This window comes from Diceros bicornis, chromosome 19 (genome assembly GCF_020826845.1).
Source record: "Diceros bicornis minor isolate mBicDic1 chromosome 19, mDicBic1.mat.cur, whole genome shotgun sequence".
Lineage (NCBI taxonomy): Eukaryota > Metazoa > Chordata > Mammalia > Perissodactyla > Rhinocerotidae > Diceros > Diceros bicornis.
Genome location: NC_080758.1, coordinates 37,240,698 through 37,255,145, shown reverse-complemented (window position 1 = coordinate 37,255,145; position 14,448 = coordinate 37,240,698). Strand labels below are relative to the sequence as shown.

The 14,448-nt window shown below is 40.1% G+C and overlaps 1 protein-coding gene across 1 annotated transcript in view; it reads left to right on the top strand.

Annotated features, from left to right (window-relative positions):
* PAK5 (p21 (RAC1) activated kinase 5) overlaps positions 1 to 14,448 on the top strand; it is a 301,284-nt gene that overhangs the window by 188,698 nt on the left and 98,138 nt on the right. The window contains exon 3 of the mRNA XM_058563203.1: positions 5,552 to 5,766. Coding sequence (XP_058419186.1) covers positions 5,563 to 5,766 — 204 coding nt within the window. The 5' untranslated portion in view covers positions 5,552 to 5,562. The remainder of the gene's footprint in view (positions 1 to 5,551; positions 5,767 to 14,448) is intronic.

Here is a 14,448-nt window from a genome sequence, read left to right as displayed (position 1 = left end):
TGCTTAAGATTTGAATTCTCACTGCCACGGCCCAGGTTATTTCCTAGTTAGGGAACCACACCACCTGTTTGTCAGTTATACTGTGGCGGCTGCGTGTTGCTGTGATGCTGCAAGCTATGCCACCAGTATATCAAATGCTAGCAGGGTCACCTATGGTGGACAGGTTTCAGCAGAGCTTCTAGACTAAGGCAGACTAGGAAGAAGGACCTGGCCACCCACTTCCAAAAACACTGGTCTCGAAAACCCTATGAATAGCAGCAGAGCATTGTCTGATATAGCACCTGAAGGTGAGAGGATGGCACAAAAAGACTGGGCAGGGTTCTGCTCTGCTGCATGCAGGCACACTAGAAGTCAGAGTGAACTGGACAGCACTACAAGAAACTTTCAGAAACAGAGATTCTGGGGTCTGTTGACCCTCTTCCTCTAGGAATTAAACTACACATTAGCATAATAAAGACCTTGAGAAGTCCCACAAAGGACACTTAGGTAACACATTGTTTTCCAAATTTGTTTGACTAAGGAACCCACTGCCAAATTCTTCACCTTTCAGAGAGCTAGTGTTCCCAGGAACACACTTTGGTTAATGCTGAGTCAAACTAGCAGGTGAATGCTCACATGTGTGTTTAATAATGAAACAAAGGGATTAGGAAATAGTTGACAGTAAGTCTTGAAATGCCTAATTTTAAAACCTGTAGCAAATTTTCTATACTGAACAATGTCTACTGAATGATTCTAGAAGTAGGTCTCTGGAACTCAGGAGTGGGATGAGGTTTTCCATGCCCTTGGTTTACATAGATGCTGAGCTGCAAGGGTCTTTTATTCAATATGAGGGGTTGTCCTGGCTCCCAGCAGCCCTTCAGCCTTACCTACTCAGAGAAAGAGTTCTGCTCAGTCTCAGGAAAAGGGTCTTTTTGGAGAGACATGAGAGGACCTAAGGAACCTCCAGAATCTCATAGTTAACCTTATTAGAGCTCACCATTCCCACCAACCCGTGTCTCCAGGGCAAAAGGCTTCCTAAGAAGGGCAGAAGTGTGTGTCCCATAGAGAAGGCAAGCGCAGGGCAGCAATGTATTGCCCAGTGATGAAAAGCATGTGCTTTGAAGTTCTGAGTCTCCAGCTTTGCCAGTTGCTAACCTCTGAGCATCTGTTTCCTCTTCTGTGAAATGGAGATATGATAGTTAACACACCCATGCAGAAAAGAGTTAACATAGCAGGCCTGAGACTGCATATCTTAGAAAAGCTTATTTGCAAGGTTGGCCCTTGGCTGGCATCTGGGATATTGAATTTTAGGAGGGTTCCCACTATTCGCTGATAAGAACGGCTCACTGTGCCTAAACTCTTTATGCAAACAATGTGGCTCATGCTGAACCCCTGCTTTGCTCCTCGAGTCTGAAATTTTGGCGTGGACCAAGCAGAGGGTGCCTACGTGACCAGTACTGAATAAAATCCTCAGGCACTGATCTCTAATGAGTTTCCCTGGTAGACAACATTTTTTACATGTGTTGTCACAATTCAGTGCTGCAGGAATTAATCATGTCCTTTGTGAGTCCATTGGGAGAGGACCTCTTGAAGCTTGCACCTGGTTTCCTCTGGAGTTTGCCCCAAGCGCCTTTTCCCTCTGCTGATTTTGCTTTGTATCCTCTCACTGTAATAAATCACAGCCATGAGTATAACTATATGCTGAGTCCTCTGAGTTCTAGAAAATCCTCAAGCCTGGGGGTGGTCTTGGGGACCCCCAACATAAGGTTGTTGTGTTTTAAGGGAGAGCATACACATTGAACATACAGCATCATGCCAGGTACAGACCTAGCATGGACACATCAGAGAGAAGAAACCCTCTGCCAAGCAGATCTTCACTTCCCTGCCATGTGTCCCTTGCTCCGTGGTGCTAAAAAGCACCAGGACTCTGTCTCTGTCTTTCACCTGAGTGTGGGATTCATCGTTGCTATCAGAGTAATGGCCATCGCTAATGGAGTATCACTACACGTCATGGAGATTCTCCCTCTGCATTTAGTCAAACGTGAGCTTCCCAGGAACGTTGCTTTAGGATTTAGAGCTGTTTTTTATTTTCCTTTTAATTTGCTTCCTCTATATCTCTTTAACCCAAACTTACTAGACATGGGGAACTATAATTTATTACCACCTAGTTTACAGTTGTATAGTATCACAGGATGCAGTGTAGTTAATTCAGTCCTGGGTTTCCTCTCCACAACTGTCTTATTTAAAAATAAGAACAGTATTAGTTCATTGACATTTTCTTTTTTATACTCTCACTTGAATGGCATAGCAACCACTGAGAAATGCACAATCAGGAAGGGAATAGTAAGACATTTCTATTCTAGTTGTAAAAATATTTAACCTAGCGTTTTCAGTGCTTGTTCAGGTATGAATACATGTAAAAGAACTCTTCTCAAATGATTTTTCTAAAATAATTGCTACCTTGTTTTTAAAAATGGTCATAAATTTTATTAAAATGTCAAGTGGACTCAGCTAACACATGACCAAATTATGTTTTCAGATGTATTTTTATTTTCACTAAATAATACTTATTTGGTGTAATTTCCTGGCCACTGAAAACATTCCAGGCCACCCACCAACCAGATAGTAGCGCCCCAATCAACACTCCTCTGAGTTAACACTTGTATAACAGCTAATATAGTTACTCAGATTGAACATGGTTACTTGCGACTTTGAAGGAGCTAAGAGAGAGAGAGAAAAATGGTGGGCATCTGAAGATGCAAGGTATGGTATGGGATAATAATCAGGTGTTTGCTATTATTTTTCTGGGCAACAATCTACTCCAAAATATAATGACTTAAAGCAACAGCCATTTATTTGTGTCCTGATTGTATAGGTCGGCACTTTGGGTCCAGCTCAGCTGGCTGGTTCTTCTGCTGGTTCAACTGACCTCACCTAGTGGATGGTCAGCTAGGTCAGCTAGGCAGCTCTGCTTCCAGGGGTTGCCTGGTTGTTGGCTGGGCTTATGTGTGACTGGGCTATGTGGTCTGTCATCCTCCACCAGGACGGCCTGGCCTTGTTCTTATGCTGCCTGCAGGTTCCAAGAGCAGCAAGAGAGCAAGCCTCAATGTGCAGGTACATTTCATGCTTGTGTCAAGGTTTCTATTGTCCCATTGCCACAGCAAATTACATATCCAGGTCCAGAGTCAGTGTGGGAAAGGCCCACCCAAGGGCATGGACACTGGAGGCCTGAAACATTGAGGGCCATTCCTGCGACAGTCTGCCACAGCTGGCCATTCCTGCGACAGTCTGCCACAGCTGGGTTCCTTTACTTCTTTACACTTCGGCTTAGGTGCGCTCAAATGTTTAAAATCAGTTGACCTACATTTATTAATCTACTTGTAGTTAGGTACTTAAAGATTTTTAAAAATTATAATTATGTTTCCAGGAGAGACAACACATCAAGGTATTTTGAGCCCTTATCATCTTTCATTAGTTTTTCATTATCACCCTATATTAGTTTTCCAAATTAGTCTGAAATATCTACCAGGATGGATGGGAGAATGGATTTTGATAGAATCTGGAGAGTTAAAAGGCTGTGAAGGATCTGATCACTGTCCAGAGACTATATTTCCAGTGCTGTGGTCTGAATTCATATGTTGAAACCCTAACCCCCAAGGTGATGGTTTGAGGAGATGGGGCCTTTGGGAGGTGATTAGCTCATGAGGGTGGAGCCCTCGTAAATGGAATTAGTGCCCTTATTAAAGAGGCCTGAGAGAACTCCCTTGTTCCTTCCTCTGTGTGAGGTTACAGCAAAAAGATGGCCGTCTACGAAGCAGGTCCTCACCAGACACTGAATCTGCCGGCACCTTGATCTCAGACTTCCGGCTTCCAGAACTGCAAGAAATAAACATCTGTTGTTTTTAAACCACCTGGTCTTTGGTATTTTCTTATAGCAGCCCAGACACAATAAGACGTCCCAGTAGAGGTTGGAATAGGAGCTTGAGAAAACTGGAAGGCAACAGGAAGATCCTGCTTGCCAAGCAGGGATAAGTGGTTAAAAGAAGAAACAAAAATTTTAATGGAGGGTGAAGGAAGGCGGGAGAAAGCAAGAGAAGATGTTAACATCTAAGAGCTCTGGCCCAAGGTGCTATTCACTGAATAAATGTACTGTTCTGGGTGATTTTAGTCCATCAGCAAATATTTCTTGAGCTTTGCTGTATGCTAGACACTGGCAACCAGTAATGAACAAGCAGGCAGCATCACTGCCCTTGTGGATCTTACATTCTAGTAGGGAAAACAGACACCAGGCACCTAATTTATTGACAGCAAGTGGACAAATGCTGTGAAGAAGATGTACACAGAGCTGTAGGAGTATATAACCCACCTATTCAAGTCTGAGATAAGACTTCCCCAACAAAGCAACATTGAAGCCAAAACATCATCCTTTACAATGCAGGCAACATTGTTGTCAGGATTCCCCTGAGTGATCATGAAGTCTTGTTCACAATAAATTCAGAGAGGGAAAAGCAGTTACCCAAGATCACAGCGAATAGCTGACCGACCTGGGATTCAAACCCCGGTTATCTTACATGTTTTTCACACCATAAAGCACACAGTGCCTATTTTACATGTTTTCTAGAGGTATCTCAGTCGCAGGATGTTTTATCTAGGAAAAGTACATTGTTTAAAACAAGTAAAATACACTGTACAAAACTCTAAATATAATATACAGTGAAAAGTGGGCCTCCCTCCGTGTCTTGTCCCCCTAGCTCCGTTCTCTGCAGGCAACAACAGTCAAGTTCCTTGTGTATTTGTCCAGAGGTGTATTTAATTCTTGAAGCACTTACTTTGTGCCAGGTGCCTTTCTAAGTGCTTTACAAATGTTTACTTGTTTCATCCCAATAATAACTGTGTGTGGTAAATATAACTATGAACCTCATTTTTCATGTATACAGGTATTTTTCCACACAAATGTTTTAGATTTTAAGTGCACACCAAATTTTCAGATGCTTCTCCCTGTGTGCTAGTTGTTTTTGCTTTCATAATACCACATAACAAACCAGTCCAAAGTCTTGGTGGCTTAATTACAAACATTTATTTCTTACTCATGAGTCATCTGTGGCTCAGTTGGGCTTGGCTCCAGACTGGAGGTCAGATTTGCGCCTGCGTCATGCATCTCTCCTTCCAGGACCCAGGCTGAGAGAGCATCACCAACCAGAGAAATCTTCATACCAAGTGACAGAAGCACAAGAGGGAAAGTGAAAACACACAATGTCTCCAAAAACCTCCACCCACAGCTAGTACACTGTCTCTTCCATCCACAGTCCATTGGTAAAAACAGGTCACATGGCGGAGTCCAGAATCCATGGAGCAGGGAACTATACTCCACATGGCAGGTGCGAGGAGAAAACAAAAAGTTTTGAATGAAATTATCTACTCTATACACCCTGAAAAATCCAACTTTCATCCTTTGCAGCTGGTATATAGAGGAATACCTGAGAAGATATAACTGTGAATGAATTAATAATTTTCCTATGGTCTTCTGCTGGCAAGATATAAACAGCTGCCTTTTTCTGTTTGCATTTTCCAGGTGTTTGCATCATGTTTGGAAAGAAAAAGAAAAAGATTGAAATATCTGGCCCATCCAACTTTGAACACAGGGTTCATACTGGGTTTGATCCACAAGAACAGAAATTTACTGGCCTCCCCCAGCAGTGGCACAGCCTGTTGGCAGACACAGCCAACAGACCGAAGCCCATGGTGGACCCTTCATGCATCACACCCATCCAGCTGGCTCCCATGAAGGTATGGTGATGACCCTGTCTTTACATTGGCTTGAGAAGCATGCTCTCTTTTGATACAGTGTACCATCTTTACAGGCAAGCTATGAAATGCCTAAATCATTATTTGTTTTTAAATATCCACAGGTTATCCACAATTATTCAATGATTATAATGTTCACCACTTATTGTATATTGCAGCACATGAAAAGGAATCTTGGCTTTCAGATGTGAGATTTTTAAAAAATCAGATACTTAAAATGCAATCACAAAATAGGAAATTTTTATTTTTACTTTAAATGATGTTTGCTAGTGTTTATACTGAAGAATATTATCCACCCCTTCTGGTAAATATTGGTAATAACCTCTGATTAAACATTATATTAGACAACCTTTTGTTGTTTTGCATTTGCCCTCAGAATGTTTAAACTTTTCTTTTATATAAAGTTTAGTACTAACAGATTTTAACAACAATAAATGATTTTATGTGTATGTATGCACACATACATCTATACATATACACACATATATACATGTTTTATATTTAGTCAAATATATATTTATAAGTACACATATATTCATATTTGTCTTCATAGTCTAAGAGCTATTTCAAATAAAAGTGAATCATTTGAGTCCTGAGATAGGATATAATTTACTGTAAACTAATGGCCAGTAGATTTGGGGGAAGGAATGTTCATGAAAATAATTGTGTTAAAGCAGAAATCAGACCCATGAATTTCAGATATATCAAGTTACTGCAAAGAAAATCCAGCCATTACAGTTTCCTTCTGCACCTCAGAATAAGAATTCCATAGACCATCAAGCAGTTGCCCAAAAGATTCCTTAAACATCACTGAAGTTTATTGTCATGTTATCCAATAGATCGGATTCTATCCTATATCTCTTTCTCATTATATTAGTAGACATCTGAGCTATAGGAATACCTCACTCTTTGTTAACATAAATATTGAATACATTGTATTAAATAATAGGCAAAACAAAATTGGATACATTTTTAAAAGGATGCAAAGAAGGAGCATAGCCGATGAATTATGGGAAATGTTTATAAGATATCATCTGAGTTGACTAAATTAGAATTGTGATTTTGTCTTTCATGCATAGTCTTGGTGATTCTATTCTGATATTGAACATGTGAGTCTGTTCTGCCCAAAGATCAATACAGGGTCTTCTAATCTTGCATCTTGTAAATATGATTTTCTGATAGGATTTTGAAACTTTTCAGGCCAGCTAAAATGTAAAGTATTCAAAAGATGGGTATTTGAGGAGATAAGTCTTTAGGGACAAAAGGAACCTCCGTTTTAAACAGGTATTGATTGATATTAATAGAAACTAACCAATTAACCAACTCTACTGGTTAATATTAGGCAATATCTTACTATTGAACATAATTTCCTCCCTAAGAGAAGGCTAATTCTTCACTAATGATCAGATAATAGGTGGGGCCATATCTAAAAAGAAGTTAGGATTGGAAAGAATTTGCTTTTTAGTTTCATTGTTTTTCTCAAATCTCAATATTTTATAAAACCCAGAAAATGGGATGTTCATGTGCCCAGAAAAGTCCTCTGCTGTTGATCATCATGGTGAAGGAAGAATGTCCCGGTGAAACTAGGGCTTATTTTCCTACCCTTGAGTATAGATATCATTGGATGAGGAAAATTCCAGAAGGAGGCAAAGTCTTAGTGTAATATCCTAACTAAAGGCCCAGGACATGTGTTCTCATGTTAGAGAGTGTTTGTTATTGGCTAATGACAAAGTAGCATTTATTTCACAGTGGTTTTTCAGTTGTCCATTTCCTAGAAGGTACTGGCTGGCAGTGAAGGAGGACGCTCCTATCTCAGTGATTAATCCACCCGGCTCAGTGGCCGTAGGACTTAAGAGGACTTTCTAGCTCATTTCTTCCATCTCCTGGATGAGCTGCCTCATTATCCTGTCGGACAGAACTTATCAGCCCCACTGAAAGTTAGGGCAAGGTTTCCTAACTGCTGAGCTCCTCAGCCCGTGATCCTCTTGCTCGCTTTATGGGATTTCTAGCCTTAGTGCCAAATATGTGAGCATCCAGTCTGTATGAAATGAAAATATTTGTTATAGACACTTAAATGCTAACTGGGTGATGACTGGAAAACACATCTCAAGTACAAATCCAGCCTTGGATTTCTGCAAATGAGACCTCAGGCATAGTTTTGCCTGTGAGAAAAAATAAAAATAAAAACAAACAAGGAGTGGCAAAACTGAAATCCGCTAGGTTGAAGTTTTCCCAGAAAGAGTACCCAAGCAATCTGTACTTCATACTCTCACCAAACTCCTTTAGACTGATCCTTTCTCTCTCCAAATCCTATGAGCGCAGTTAGCAGATGTTGGGCAATGTTGGTTGCCCGACAGAATCCTGCGGGCTCTACCAGCCTCTTAGAATAAGGAAAGTAAAAAGTTCAAGAGGCCAGTGTATGCCATGTAGTTTGGATGATCCCACTTTTGGGAATTGCCTTCTCTGGAGAAATCTTCCAAGTCACTTGAGAATGACCCATGCAGAATATATCTCAGAAGTCAGAACAGTCCTTGAAATAAGAGCTGTGAACGAATTGACAGAAAGGAGTGAATACATTTGTGCAGATTTAAAGCCATTTTAGCAAAGTTATTTAAGTCAAGTAGAACCAACAGTTCTAATTTGGTCAAGTTGTCCTTTAAAGCAGACAAAGAAAAATGAGAAAGGAGAACACGACATAAAAGCAGTAAATGGAAGACGTGTATAGTGCCTTATGTTGGGGCAAAGTGCTGGTATTTGTCAGTAAGCTTCAGGCAGGCCAGTTCTAAATGGAAATCTTAGCCATTGCAACCGACACTGTTTTCTCTGATTGGTTAGGATTTCAGCTGTTCCTATTCTGAACCTTCTTTAAATTATATGCCTCACTTACACCTCTTCTATATAGATTTATTTAGATCAGTGTTTTTCAAACTACAGTCCCTCTGAATCTCCTGGAGGGCCTGACAAAATACAGATTGCTGGGCCCATCCCCAGAGTTTCTGATTCAGCAGCACTGGGATGGGGCCCAAGAATTTGCATTTCTAATAAGTTCCCTGGTGATGCTCATGCTGCTGGTCTGGGAACCACACTTTGAGAACCTTGATTTAGTAATTATAAAGGAATTTATCCACATAAGGTATAATCAATACAAGTTTACACTGGCCAAGAATTCCAAGATCTCAGAAATGTAACCAGAAGCCATAGATTAGCTTGGACATGTGTCAAAAGTTAAATAAAGTTCATGTATCCAAGCCAAAAGGGTGTAGGCAAACTGAGAAAACCTAAATAAACAAAGGTGGGGAGGGGATCCCTTTAAAATGTTTGGCAAATCTTTGAGAAACTCCTTTTTATATCTAACATCATTTTGTCCACAAGAACATCGTAAGCAATATTACCAAAATTCCCGCTGAATTAGATGTGTTTACGTAAAGGGCAGGCTGAATGGTCACATTTGTTCTTGCCCAGTGGTTCTCAAACTTGGGCTTTCATGAAAATCTCCTGGGGAGCTTGTTAAAACCCAGATTCCCGAGCTCTACCCTAGAGATTCTGATTCAGTCAGTCTGGTGTGGGTCCCATGATTTGATGTCTGACAAGCTCTCAGATGATGCTGATGCTGATGCTGTTGAGGGAGGTGGGGGGGACGTACTTTAAGAACCATTGTTTTAGGTGGACTGAAGCTAGAGCCTAATGATCACCCTTTCCCTTTGTAACAGCCCAGAAAGCATTTGAAAAATGCTAAAACATACAGAGGATACTATTTAAAAGCCTTTGTAGCTTTACCTAAAGTGAACAAATAGTGTATCTTAATATTTGCTTCAGGTTTATTTTTCATTTCCATGTAGAATTAAAGAAATAATATTAAATAGTATTATTTAGCATATTTAAATTTTACTAAATGATGTCATACTGTATACTGTAATATTCTCTAACTTGCTTTTTTTTATTTAACATTGTTTTGAGATAAATTCATGTTGTTAGGTAGAAAATGAGTTTGTTTAAAAATTATAGTTTTTTTATTACAGTTTATGCATTTATCTACTAAGGGATATTGCCAAGTATTTGCTATTATAAATAATATTGTCATGAACATCTATGTTCATGTATCCTCGGATATATGGTGAGATGTTTTCTTGCAGCATATCTCAAAGTACAGTAGTCTGAAACCCCTGGGGGTCCCTCAGACTCTTTCAGGAAGTCTGCAAGACCAAACTATTTTCATAATAATTATAAGGCATCATTTGCTTTTTTTTGGGGCGGGGGCTGAGGAAGACTGGCTCTGAGCTAACATCTGTGCCCATCTTTCTCTATTTTGTACATGAGATGCCACCACAGCTTGGCTTGATGTGTGGTGCGTCAGTCCATGCCCAGTATCCAAACCCATGAACCCTGGGCCACCGAAGCAGAGTGTGTGAACTCAACCTCTACGCCACCAGGCTGGCCCCTCATTGGCAATATCCCTTAGTAGATAAATGCATAAACTGTAATAAAAAAACTATAATTTTTAAACAAACTCATTTTCTCTCATTCTCTCCCAAGTGTACGGTGGAGTTTCCTGGAAGTTACATGATGTGCGTTGACATCATTGGTCTGATGCCTAATGGACTGTGTGCTTTGTATTTTATGTTTTAAATGTTTCTCAGTTTTAATTTCAAATACTGTAAATTTTGGTAGATATAACATAAACCAAAGTCTTTTGTAATCCTCAATAATTATAAAAGATTCTTGAAACCAAAAAGTTTGAAAACCACTGCCTTGGGGCTGACTTCAAATTTGATTATCTGTGACTTCTACAACCTACTCCTCACATACTACCCACGGTTTTTTGGTGTTTTGTTTTGTTTTTCCTGAAAATAGAGAATTTTGTCTTCTCCAGTTGTCTAGTAATCTTCTAGTCTAAATTGTTTTGAAGATTATTAAATGCAATGTTCCATCCCTTTTACTGTCACAGAATATCATTTCTGTAAACCAAGAGTTTTGAAGTCATTTTAAATGCCTACATCCTTACTCACCATCCCCTTTTCTAAGTTATCCTTCAAATCTTTTCTAACAGTCTTCTTTGCATCCTTTCAAGTTTGAAAATTCACAGAGAAGACCAAAGCACAGCTGGCCCTGACTGGGTGTGATTCCTCTTTGTGGTCTTGGGTATTTTATAATCTTCCAAAGCTGAGGTTCTCTCTTCCTTGTTTATCTCCTACTCCTGACCGTTGCACTAAAAACCACTTTACTCACAAAAGTCAAGAGGTAAATCCTCAGGTCTGGCTGCCCCATTCTTGAAGACTCGTGCTGTTGTTTTGTTTTCTCCCCTAGCACAATTTATGTTGAAAGCTCATTGAAGAATGAGTCCGCCTGAATTACTCTATTGCTTTCTACCCTTGCTCTCTTTCCATAATTCACAATTTTGCATTCAAGATTTAAGTTCTTAGAGCCATGTCATCCTTCTTAGTCCATGGGGTTTCTGTGGGATTCACCCTTTCCTCGAATATTTTTTGAATTTGCTTCCTAAAATACAGGGCAACTATCTGACATTTTCTGGCGTTATCTCCCTTTGATTCAAGGTAACGGTCTCTCCCAAGGTTCCTTCTCATTTCCGCTTCACTGAATTAAGTCTAGAGGGACTGTTGCTTTTAATGCCTCCTCCACCTTCTGCAGGTTATCAAGGAGTTCAAACTGTGTATCAGATGGTTATCATGCTCTTAGCAGAATGAAACTTCCAGCAATTCCGAGAGCTGAGGGCGGCCCCATCCTGACTTTCTGGATCCCGTACCTATTTTGTGGCTTGTGACATGCAAGTCTCACACTGACCTTCAGCTGGGCTGAGTGGCTTCTGTCCTTCTATTTTCAAATCAATGTTTTCCACTGGGTTCCCTCTTCAAGCTCATAGATTCCCAACAATTTTCTTATCCTCTTAAGTCCGTGTGGTTTTACCTCCTCCTTCTTTTAGATCTGTTTCTAGTAAAATGTAATGTTCAGCATAGAAGCACCTTTCTTACAACGTGAAATGCAATGCCCTGATGTTCCCCGAGCCGGGCAGTTAGACATGGGAAGAGGAGGCCTGAGGAGTCAGCACACTGGAATCTAAGTCCAAGATCTGCCAATTACGAACTGCGTGGCTTTAGATAGTTACCCACTGACTTCTCTCAATAGAAGTTTTCCTTATCTGTACAATGAGGATGCTAATATTTCCCTTGCAAGCTTGTATGGCCGGATCCTAATTGTTCAAGGAACTGTGGTGTGTGAGAAGAATACATTCTACTATTTGTACTTATTTTAATAATGTGATAAAATTATAGATCTGTTAAGTAATTTTTTAGAAAAATACCAATACCTACTAACTATTAAATTAATTCTATCAATCAAATTATATTATACATTTAAATATTAGTTAGTCAAAATTTCCCGAATACTTCAAGAAAATCATAGGTTGACTATATCGAGTTTTCTTGGCTGCTTCAACCAGAGACACCGTAAAAAAAGTAAATGTACACAAACAAAAATGGTAGACACAAGATATCATAATGGTTATAAAATGTGTTGTTATACCAACACTTAGACTCTTATAAAAATATTGATAGCTTGGTTTTGATTCATATCCTCCTTATTTCACTATGTATTTTATAAGTTCTCAGGTTATGCTGCAATGCTTGTTTTTAAACCTTCCTAGGGTTACAGTAGTCTTACCAGACCTAAAAGATAAGAGAATGTCATCTCAAACAAGCCGGCAGGCGCTCAGTAAGTAGGACCTAATGTTGTCATTGTTGAGAATGATGGTGGTGTTATTGTTGCTGTTATTCCTCAGAGTTTATTTTCTCCTGGGTATCCAGGGTTGCCAACACTTGTTTGTTAACTCAGAGCCAATTCTGAGATCTGTATCTTGAAACCCCCAGGACACAGAAAGTTTTGCATGAATTTCACTTGTTCATTCAACAAGTAGTTATTGAGTCCTCACTCTGTGCCCAGCGTTGTTCTGGGTGAGGGGGTTGCTCAAGTGAACAAGAAGTGCCAGGTCCCTGTTCTGGGGAGCTGGAATGATCATTTAAATAAGTGAACAACATAGCTATGATAGCAATAAATGTGATGAAGAAAATAAAACGTCATAGTAATATAAAGTAACTGAGGGTGTGGGGAAGGTATTTGGAGTCGTTGAGGGGAGTCCTTCTGGGAAGGTGACAAGGGAGCCAGAAGTCCCGCGAGGGGAAGACGTTTATGGGCAGAAGGAAAAACTAGTGCAATGACCCGGGGGCAGTAACAAGCTTGGGGAGTTGAAAGGACAAACAGATGGGACTTGATGGTGGCGGGGTTTGGAAGCCACAGTCAGGAGTTTTCTATTGGATAAACCCCCATGCATGGGGGACAACGGGTCTCAGATCAAGAAACTGTTCTATTATGAGATGAATTGATTCATTTAAAGGTCAGACCAAGTGTAAAGTGTGCTGACTACATTGATTCGATATGCAGTCCTGCAGGTTTGGGGACATATTAGTTAAATGGATATGAATAGTTGAGATGCGGGGAGTCCTTCCAACTATACAATTGTCAAAAGGCATTCAAGGAAAACACAAACCTTCTTACAGAAGAAACAGTATGTGTGTTATATAGATTGTTAATTTTTTTGAAAAGGAAAAATTAGTTATAAAATAAACCTGTTGGGCAGATTACCTATATTTTAAAAACTTTTATCAAAAACACCACTTGAAAAGACCTTTGTCTTTTCAATGTGCCTTAAGTTGATAGGAACCAAGGCTCTCACTGGGAAGACAGGTTGTTAATCTTTTGCTAAAGTTCTCTCTAATATTTCTATACTTGCAAAACCAGTGAGGACAACACACCTGGACTCTCACAATTCTTGGGGCCCATTGCTTTCTGGGATCCCTCCTTCCATTTTCAACATGCCTTCTCAGCATTCCCACTGCCACAGACGCTGTGGAAGAAAAACATCACACTGGCCCCAGATTCTCTCACTTGCCTAAATTCAGGAGATTTGGGCAAGGTAACTTTTTTCCCAAAGGAGTGAATAAAGTCAAAACCGAAGCAAAATTTTTTATATCTTCATTTCTGTGATCCCAACGAAATCTGGAAACTTCTGAAAAGCAGTTTTCCATTGTATCCGTGAGGTTGGTATTTGACATGCCCCAACCACCCACCCCCCACACCCCTCTGAGAGCAAAAATTGACATCAACCACTCATAAGTACCATCTTTCTACTTTTATTATGGTATTTCACTTAAGCTACCTTAACTTTTCCTTTCAACATTTGAGCAACTTTAAACTCAAATGGCCTGATTTGTACTCCAAAAAGCGAAGGCTGATGTTTTCAGGGTGGAGGGAATCCTCACAGGAAAGTTACCACTGCAGGTACTCGCCCTTATTCCATTTCTAGGAGGGCAGGATATTAACCACACACCTTCTCCAGGCCTCGTGGCTGGCTCATCCTGACACTCAGTATGACAGTTTTATAATCACAGATAAGTGGATCCCATACCTGCAGCTCACTGGAACAAGTAGAAAATAGCTGGACTTTCATATTCCATGATCCTGGGATTTGGAAGATGGATCCTAGATTTCTAATTAAAATTGGACCACTCAGACCCCATGAACGAATGCTCTAGTCACTCCCTCTTAAGAGCTTGGTATCTGCAGTTAGCCTCAAGACCACGGTAAACATAAACA